At 38.3% G+C, this 10,411-nt stretch overlaps 1 protein-coding gene across 1 annotated transcript; it reads right to left on the minus strand.

Annotated features, from left to right (window-relative positions):
- Positions 1-5,326: 5,326 nt before the first annotated feature.
- On the minus strand, positions 5,327-8,203 carry LOC149016787 (protein DETOXIFICATION 54-like). The gene is made up of 3 exons (XM_089154849.1): positions 7,670-8,203; positions 6,716-7,588; positions 5,327-6,254 (listed from the first exon to the last, which is right to left on the minus strand). Exons 1-3 carry the CDS (start codon positions 7,721-7,723, stop codon positions 5,679-5,681), a joined length of 1,503 nt encoding a protein of 500 aa, XP_089010975.1. The 5' UTR covers positions 7,724-8,203; the 3' UTR covers positions 5,327-5,678.
- Between the last annotated feature and the right edge of the window lie 2,208 nt (positions 8,204-10,411).

The raw sequence follows: 10,411 nt of genomic DNA on the forward strand, positions 1-10,411 counted from the left end.
TATAGTTTCGGTACATACCGACGGTATGAGTACCTAAAACCGGAACCATACTGAAGAAATTCGGTTTCAGTACGTACCGTACCGAATTTTGAACAGTGCGGTATGATGCGGTTTTAAACGACGCGGTTCGGTACTGTTAAACGGCTTCGATACGCAATTGATACCCTTAATATTAGTGCGGTAACTAACTACCATTGATTTGCATCTCTTACCTAAATAAATAAAATAAAATAAAATAAAAATTGGTTTGCATCTCCTACCAAAGAAAATTTTGGTTTACATATAACTTTTTGGGGTTGAAGTATATATATATTGTATTGTTGCTTTAATTTATCTATATTGTGTTGGAAAAAAAATATATCATTATCAATAATTTACCTTTTTTTTTCAAATTCTTTTTCTTTTTCCTGTTTCATCTCGAATTTTTTCGTTTTTCAGATCTGAGATTTTTCCGCTTTCAGATGTACAAACTTCAAACTATTTGCAGTGAACCCTAGGATCCTGTCCTGCTTCCTAATTTCCCAAAATTTCCTCCCCAATGCTTTATCTCTTAAATTCCACTCGGTCCTTCTTCTTGGGTACACTTTTGTTGTGTATGCTTCTGTTGTAGTTTCTTCTTCCCCTTACTCAAAAGTCTCGTTGGATCTGCACTATAAGAACATCAACCCTTATTGTTCCATTTTCATCAATAATCACCCATTGAAGCTCTTCTAGAAGGAATGCCCAGATTCAAGGCAAAGACATCGTCTGTCATGTCTCTCCTTCATCGCTCCATTTTTCGAATCTTTCAATTATGTTCTAGATATTTTACTTGTAAAGCTCTTATATAGAGACAACAAGGGCTTCTACACTCTAACTTTTAAAAATGATTGATAGTGTTTATGTTCAAACTCTAAAACTAGAGTGGTTTCGGTGATTCCATTCTTCCATTGCAAGCAACTCTAGATCCTCTCATCAAAAAGATAATTAAAAGAAAAGGCTAAAAAAGGCTCTAATATTTTCTCCACTATTAAGACAAATCTTGGAAAGACAGAAGAGACAAAGAGGGAAACTTAGGGCACAAAATGAAGGTCGTCTACATGGATTTGAAAAGTAAATTTGAACGTTCAAAAGCCCCTTGATATAAATTTAAAAAAATTGCACTTACACCCCATATGTTCATTTACAGCGGTTGATTTTTGTTGCACACGTGGCATAATCTTAACGGTGAAAAGATGCAAGAGTATTTTTTTTTAATAAAATTGATGATTTGTCCTTAATTGACCTTTTTAGATACTATAAGAGAGACAAATGCAAAGTATCATTTTATTTGGACTAAAAATGAAAATTACACTTATTTAATGTGAAATCAAATTTAAATGATTTGACTAAGCTGGAGAACTCTTTTAAGTTGATTTGCTTTAAATTTTTTCAAAGAACTTCAAATTTATTTTATTTTTTATATTTTTTATTATTATTTTTTAATACTGGTGCTTTTTTAATATTGGAAATGTAATACTGTCTGCAAGGGTCGAATCCAAGACCTCTCCACTGAGAAGTATGGATCTTTACCACTCAACCAACACTGCATTGGCAAGAACTTCAATTTTGTCGAGCAATGGAAATCTTAATTGAAATCCAATCCTTGGTTTCTGAATTTATGTACTTTAGATGTTGATATTTGTAACCGTTTTAATTCTCAATAAACTTGTTTCTTACTCCAAAAAGACAAAGGAAAAAGAAAGTAACTTTGTGAACTATTTTTGGGTTTCATGGCCCATGAAATAAAAGATAGGAACTTCTTGTCTAACTAGTTTAATATTACTTGAGAGCCCATTTGAAAGCCCACTACTGTTCCTTCAACATTGGTTTCTCTCTTCATTCATCCCATCCAATCCTCTCATCAACTAATGAAAGCTAATTTACTCGACAGTTTCTTTCAAGTTCGTGAATGAAGCTCTTTAGTTTCGTACAAAAAAAAAAAATGATGAATTTTGGTGATCATCCTGCATGAAAGAAAACTTTTCGATTTCTTCTTTCTTTTCTTCTCCATGTTGCTGCTGTTGAGGGCTCGTTCTTCATCGTATCACTACAAAAAAAAGTCCTTTTTGGCAACGATTCAAAAACATCGCCAAAAATCCAAACTCTGTTGTCAAAAATAAAGACCGATATTTCTCATTTTGTCGTCACATCCGTAGTCTACACTGCCGTCGTGGAAAATGGGCAATGGTTTTTGAGCACCAACGGATAAAATGTTTTCGACAAAACTTATAACTGTTGCAATAAATGAATGTTTAGGCGATGGTTAAAACCCTTTTCTTAACGGGACCAATGTGTGGACTTATAGACCTTTGGCGATGAATTGAAATTGTCGTGAAAAATATTTATATTTAAAAAGAAAAACAATATTCATAATTTTGAACATGCAAATTTGTTTATACCTATTCATCCACCTGGTAATTTTATACAACATTTACACTCCTGTCTAGCACCACACCCAATGAAATAATTCATAATCCAAAAACAAAATATATTGTTCTCAGTTTGCAAAATAAGAATCCGAATGTCTGTATGCTAAATTCAAAATCCAAAAAAAGAATGTAAACCCCCTTAACATCATCAACAAACTCCAAATAAGAAGCTTAATGTCTAGGTAGATCATCCATGGACACCTCTGAACTCCCCTAACTACTCCAACATAAAATACGATACCTTCAACAGCCGAATCTAACCGGCAGCCATCTACAGCTGCCGCCATGATCAAGCACAAACCAGAAAACATAGAAAACCTAAGCACTTATTTTCACAGACCTTCTCTCCCCCCATCAAGAAAATCACAACTCTGTATGTTTTAAAAAGTAGCTTCATGATCAAGTTGAACAGCTAAAGAAAATAGATAATCTTTAATAGATCTCACTAAATTTTTAAGAGCTAGCTAAGTAGGTATTCCATATTGTGTTGGATCGAGCACAATAATTAAGAGTGTGAAAACTGAAAACACAGTACTTTTAACTATTTAACTTATACAGTATAATCCAATATTAATGTGATAAAGCACATGAAAAATCAAAAAGAGTGGTCAAAAAAGTCTTGATTAGAACCCACCATTGCCTTGAATGGATTCCACATAGTAAATTTCTAAATCAAAGATTAGCATGGTTGAATGATTCTCATTTTGTAAGACAAATGTATTTTGTTTTTAAGTGCCTACATCTTCAAAGGAATATTTTTGGGACCATCAAAAGAAAGAAGAAACATTAGAAACCAATATGAACCTTCACTTTAGCCACCCTATTTACAATTTATAATCTTTCAAATGATCCAGTTGCTTATGGGTTCTGGTTATATATCTTTCAAGAACATGAGAAAACAGTTAAAAATCCTTAGAATTCCCATGCCATGACATGTTGAGATGTGATACCAATATCTATTGATTTCCTTTAAAATCATGCTAAAGAGAGACAAGAGAATCCAAATCCCTCAGTGCATTCTAAAGTAATACCATTTTCTAGCTACATTGACTTGCCTTTTTTCATTTGCCAAAGATCTGAATCCTAGACTTAGGTGGTATCCTTAAAGACCAACCTTCTATTTGTTTCACCTTTTAATGCTAAACCCATGTGAAGCCCATAATCCTTTTTATAGATTTGGTTATATAAGAGAGAACAAGAAAGAAGAGGTTAAAAGGGTTGGGACAGAAAGGAACCACAAGGCTCCACTATCAAAATGTTCCACAGTGATGATATGTTACATCATAATGCCCTTAATTTGTTCTATATGAAAGAGTACTCTTGATTCTTCTCTAACCATTGGGGTTGAAATTTTACATGTAAGGGAGCTTCATTGGCTGCTTTGCCTACAGGCTACAGTTTGGGGTTTGAGCTCCATCTGTTCTATTCTATTCTACCATGCACAGATATCTCAGTTGTGTAGTAAACAACAAACATATCGAATATTACCAAATTTGTTGCAATGGAAATCCTGAAAAAGAATATATATGACCCTATATAGAAGACCAGTAGAGACCATAAGATGATGGGTAAGTGAAATCTTTTCTCTGGAGATGAATTCGTATACAAGATAGGAAGAATATATTAAGAAATGATTATATTAGAGTTGATTTCGGAATATCTCAATGTATGATATAATTCCGAGAGACATATATGCTCGAAGTAGCATGGCTGTGATTATTGAAAGTTATCATCAGTTGCCTTAGTTCAAAGGACATTTTTTATTAGTATTAACCCATTCTCCTTCTGCTTAACCACTAATGAGTAAAATTCACTTGTGAAGACATCGTGAAAACCACGTAAGTTCAAACATGATGGATTACACGCTTGTGGTTTTACGATCTTTATTAGGAATGTAAATGGCTAACTGAAATCTATTTTCGAATGCAATTTTGTACTTGTTTAGGGTAATCCGAACCTATTCGAAACTACTATGAATACAGATGTTAAGCCTTATTAACAAAGTATTATTTGATTCGCTTATTATTCAATTAATGTTACTTGTTGATGTAGCTAGTATTAGGTCCATTTTACACTCAATTAAAAATTTTTATTAAAAAAAAATAAATCAAACACTGAGAAGAGTAGAAGAAAAAAAGAGTACTATCCCAACTCATGAAAAAAATAGTAAAGATGTCGATGGAGAGTATAGAATAAATATATTTGATATGCCACTTAAGAGAGAATATGTATTAAAAAGGAGTTACCATCCAAATCTGTGTGCTATCTTATCTGATGAATCCAAATATAGTTGGATACAAATATAATAATACCATAAAACCCTAATCTCTATGCATAAAGGTGGAGTGGATTCATTAGCTGAAGCACTCATAAGACACTTGGTAGGTGTGCATTGGGTGTAAAGAACCCACTCTATTGAGAGTGAGAGGTCACAAGTCAAGCCTCTATGTTTCTTCATCTTCTCTCTTCATCAGAGAAGAAATAGAAGCTCTTCAACACCAATACATGTTCCTACGGCCAAGCTTGACATGATTCTAACTGTATGGTATCAGACAAGTGATCATCACTTGCAATACTAATGAGATACTTTTTCTTATGAAAACTAACAAGATATGAATATGATTTCAGAGACAATAGAACCCTAAATCTTCTTGGAAAAATATATTTTATTAGTGTTATCAGTATCATGCATCCACTTGCAAAACCATGTACTAACAACCATGAAATCCTGGATCACTCACCCAGTCACTATGAGTAGTTTCCAGGAAACTGGTTTTAGGACCCATAGCCATAACTGAAGAAAATTTAGTCAGTCACTATGACCATGTCAATCTCTCTCTCTCTCTCTCTCTCTCTCGGGTTGAGCAAGCAATATATATATATATATATATATGAATGGACCACATTCCCTAGAAAATTAAAAGTTAAAGGAAGCCTTTTTATCCCTAATGCATTTTCCAATAGCAGCTACAAAAAGTAACAAAGCCAAGATTGGGGGAAGCGCATGCAGAAGACAGAACCAACTCCATAAGCAAAAACATTAAAGAAAGAAATAAATAACTACAGAACCTATCTCCCCTACACCACAGGTCCGGTCCCCATAAGCCCAGGCTCCAATATCAAGCTCCCACAACCCCAATTAAATAATCCAAGAGCATATATCAAAGAAGAAGCCCTTCAGATCAGACAGAAGAAGAAAACCAAATCCCAGTTTTCTTATTCAAGTTTTCACAAAACTTCACCCAAGTCAGCAGCATCTTTTGTCAATAACCCTTTCTTCTCTTCGTCAGTGGAAGTTGAGAAATCAGTAGTGACCCCATCTATTGCCATTTCCAAGTTAGTGAGCTTCTTGGCACGCGCGGCCTCAGCTTCCCAATCTGTCCTCATCAAAATCACAAACAAAATCGAAACAGCACAGGCTGCTTGTGCAGACAATAAGCCATACCAGAGTCCACCAAACCCAATCTTCAGCCAAAACGCAAGTCCAATAGCCACAGGTGTACCTATGCAGTAGAAGGAACCAAGGTTGATCCTTGCCCCCACGGCTGGCCTAGCTGTGCCCCTAAGTACCCCACAACCTGTAGTCTGGGGACAGTTTCCTAGCTCGCAAAGACCCATGATGGGCATCACTGCTACCACAAGTACACGAACCAGCTCGTCTGTTGTGAAGAAGCTTGCCCATCCCTCTCTCAAGATAACTGTCCATGTTACATTTATAAGCCCTATTATTAAAGCACAGCCTAGTGCCACCAGTGCTGCCAGCTTCGCCTTGTATGGCTTCCCTGCTCCCAGCTCGTTCCCTATCTGCTTGTGGTTGTGGGTGGTCGCCCCCAAATCATCACCAAAGCAGAGATTGTCAGAGAAAGCAGAGTAAAAACCCATTAATAAAGAAGAGGCCTAACATCACCCCAAATAATTTAAGTAGAGAAATCATCAAAGCAATACATCACAAGGGAGATTCATTTATTTATTGGATCCAATCCAGAAGCCAAATCAAAATTTGGGATTTGTTATCACAGCACCACGCCACACTTCATTAATTAAAATCCTATTCAACCCACCAACACTATTAGAAGAGTCACCCCTGGAATGCACATTCAATGGTGAGGTAAAAGAATTTCAAAAAGTTTCTTATTTTAATCACGGAGATCCAAAACGTGAGATTACCAGAGAGTTTTTCTGTGTATGAGGCATGCAGGCACTAGCTAGCATACGGCAACTAGCAGAGTAGAAGAAAGTTGAGAGAAATTAATTAAGGAACTTACCCTGGTTGAGACACAAGCAGCCAAGGACATTGGAACTGTGTACATGAGGCTTGTAGTTTGAATCAAAATGGCTGTAGCAGCAACAGCAACTTTTGGATTAGGTAAATACCCAGCAAGAACAGTCATAATCTCATACCACCACCACTCCAAACAGATTCCCAAGCAACTTGGAACAGCTAATCCCAGCAGTGGGCCCAACCCACCAAACACTTCTGCAATCCCAGCCGTCCATCTTACCCGGCAGACCCCAGATACATAGATGTAACCCGTCATGAACAAGAGCATATTCAGGTTGGTCAGTACGGAAGCCATGGCCACCCCTGGTACTCCCAGTTTCAGAACCACAACAAACACTACATTGAGAGGAACATGAAACAGAACCGCAGCAAAAGAAGAGTACATCAATGGTTTGGTTACTCCCTGAGACCTCATGTACACTCTTAATGGCTGCAACAACGTGTTTGTCAATAGGTCTGGGAGTGAGTAGAGACAGTAGGTAGCAGCCATTGCTGTGATTTCTTTGTCCTGACCCATGGAGACCATGATTGCCTCCATGTTCAACCACAAAACGCTTATGGGTATGCTAGCAAACAACAGAATCAGGACTGTCCTTTGAAGGGATAGAGAGATTAAGTCCCAGTTCTTGCTTCCATAAGCTTGGCTGCAAACGGGTTCAAGCCCTGAAGTGAGACCAACCAGAACAGAGTAGCCAGTGATGTTGGTGAAACCTATGGAGAGTGCTCCACCTGCAAGCTCTAAGCTTCCGAGTCTACCCAAGAAAAGGACTGCAACCATGGCCCTAATGTAGACGAGACAGTTCATGCCTGTTATAGGCAAAGCCATGCCCCACAGCTCCTTTAGCTCCTCTAAGACCTGTTTGATGATCTTCCAAAGGGTAAGTAGAGAAACATGAAAAAAGTTATACCAAACAGAGCATACGGGAAAGCGACTTACCTGAGTTGGGGAAGGGAGTTTTTGCAGCGAATAATCTGTGTCCTTTTCAGCCATGGTAGATATTTGACAGACTTCTCTAAACCCCACAAAAGATCTTTCAGAAGTAGCAAAGTTTCAAGAATCCCGGAGCAGAAAAGAAGCTCCGGCTCAGTTTCTGGGTAAAGAGTACAAACAGAGTAGCCAACTAGTTGTCGTGTGGTTTACAAAGAAGAAAGCTGAACTAAGAAAAATATAAAGAGTACTGGAAAGAACAAGAAGGATATACGCAATCGACAACCAACTACTCCTGAGTCCTCTATTCTAGCTAGTCAGAGGGTAATGGAAGATATAAATAGAGAAAAAAGCAAGGTCTGGTAATGGCGGCTATTGGCAGCAACGTTTTTGGGCTCAGCAAAAGGGTACTCAAGCAATACCTGGAAGAAAAAAAAGATGCTGCAGAGAAAGTGACTGTGAAGAGGAAGAGGTAAGCATTTAGCTTTATAAATAAGAGCAGGAAAACAAGAGCTTAGTTTCTTTTGATAAAATGCAACAGAAACATGTAGAGAGAGAGAGAGAGAGAGAGAGAGATTTATTCCCCACCCACACAAAAGGAGAAAGAAAAGAGATGGGGTCCAAGGCCCACCAAGGATTTAACCCAGGCACCCAACCATTCCTGGTTTAAAGACATAATTCGCTTGCATGGGCTTAATGTTTGTGGTGGCAAGGTCATACAGATAATTAATTATGGTTCAGACATAACCCAGGCACCCAACCATTCCTGGTTTAAAGACATAATTCGCTTGCATTGGCTTAATGTCTGTGGTGGCAGGGTCATACAGATAATTAATTATGGTTCAGACATAACCCAGGCACCGAACCATTCCTGGTTTTAAGACATAATTCGCTTGCATTGGCTTAATGTTTGTGGTGGCAGGGTCATACAGATAATTAGTTATGGTTCAGACATAAACCAGGCATCCAACCATTCCTGGTTTAAAGACAGAATTCTCTTGCATTGGCTTAATGTCTGTGGTGGCAGGGTCATACAGAGAATTAATTATGGTTCAGAGTTTGCTTGGCTTTTTTTTTCTTCTTCTCAATTTGTTAGAATAATTATTCTCCCAGGTTGAGACTTGAGAGGTCCGTAGTAATTCTGAGCCAAACATTATTGTCCCTATTTAAGCCCTACAGGTCTAAGCTAAGCCCATTTCCACCTTGATTGGCATTGTCCCTAGTCCTGATTGTAGGGCTGCAACATGGACAGGTTAAGTCAGGCTTTTGCAATCCCAAGCCTAGTCCTATGTATTTTAATATAAGTCTATTCCCGCCCTGACCCTAATTCAGGGCCAAGGATTATTGTCCCTAACCTAAGCCCTACAGGGCCAAGCCAAACCCATTTCCGCTCTGATTGGCCTTGTTTCTAGCCCTGATCGGGCATATCCCTAGCCTGATTGGTCTTATCTTTGGCCCTAGCGCTGATTGGTCCTATACTTGGCCCTATCCCTGATTGGCCCTATACTTGGCCCTATCCTTGTCCATGTTCCTAATTCATTGAGATCAAACATCAGGGTCAAAATTTAGGGTCAGGATGAGAGCCAAAATCAGGCTAGAGTTAGGGCAAAAAATCAGGGATGGCTCAGAACAGGCCCGATAGGCCAAAGAGTAATCACAGGCCGAATCTAGATCATCACCCCCGACGAGGAGCACTCTGTGCTCCCCGACGGGTTTTCCACCACAAAAGAGGTGGGCCCCACCATTGAAAATGTAAAAAAAAAAAAAAAAAAAAAAAACCCTCCCATCACCACCCTGGGCCCCCCCCCTGTTTTTTGTGGTGGAAAGTGCTCCCCCGACGGGTCGCAGATCCGGACTCTCACAGGCCCCCTCTTGGCTCTAGTCAGGGCTAGAATATTTTGGCCCTGACCCGCCCTCAAGGCCAAAATCTTGAGCTCAAGCCCTATTTGGGCTCAGGGTAGGCATAGGGTGGGTCAGGGCCAAATTTGCACCCCTAGTTCGTACTCTCTTCACGTTTCTTCATTATATATTAGGAAGGGAACTCATTTCTGAATTCTTACAAAATGACTCAGGATTTCTAGTGAGTCTTTGTAGGCCGTCCTTCTAATATATAACGAAGAGATGTAAGGAGACCACAGACCTCTATCCTCACCGATCGAAGATTCAAACTCTATTTTGTTCTCTTCTTGTTTATTTAACCATGAGGTCTGTTTTCCATTGACAAAATCCCATGGGATCATATTTTCAAATTATGTTATCTAACTTAGTTTGGATTCTTCAAAAATATCTGATGTGGTATGAAACTATATTAAAATCAAGTTGTAAAATTGACAGTCCAAAGTCCAGCCAAACAAGTCTATATATCAATCAATTTGCAGTGTAGGAACCGAAACCAATCCAGTGACTGATAAGTGGAGCATATATATATAAAGGATGATTTCCTTCTTTGAAGGTTTACGTTTTCTCTCTTTTCATAACAGGGGACCAATGCACCCAATGAGACACCTGTCTTGTTTATTCCTAAGCTTTACATGTGATGCTTCAAATGATGCATTCGAAAATTGCTTCAATCCTACGCATTTAATGTGCAGGCCTGTCAAGCGAAATTTCAGATTGTTGGATCTAAAATTTCGATCGAGAGTTCAATCTCGACCATTGAATACCAATGACCGAGATCGAAATATCGACCGAGATTTTGATCCAACGGTGAAAAATGTTTTGCTTGATAGTCCTGTGCATTAAATTTGTAGG

The sequence above is a fragment of the Hakea prostrata genome, chromosome 5 (assembly GCF_041222555.1).
Source record: "Hakea prostrata isolate BN-2017 chromosome 5, UWA_Hpros_2, whole genome shotgun sequence".
NCBI classification, from domain to species: domain Eukaryota; kingdom Viridiplantae; phylum Streptophyta; class Magnoliopsida; order Proteales; family Proteaceae; genus Hakea; species Hakea prostrata.

Coding starts and splice junctions, on each gene's coding strand:
- LOC149016787 (XM_089154849.1), bottom strand. CDS start 7,723: ATGGCTGAAAAGGACACAGATTATTCGCTGCAAAAACTCCCTTCCCCA. Junction 7,589..7,669: donor AACTCCCTTCCCCAACTCAG/GTAAGTCGCTTT, acceptor ATCATCAAACAG/GTCTTAGAGGAGCTAAAGGA. Junction 6,255..6,715: donor CTGCTTGTGTCTCAACCAGG/GTAAGTTCCTTA, acceptor AACCACAAGCAG/ATAGGGAACGAGCTGGGAGC.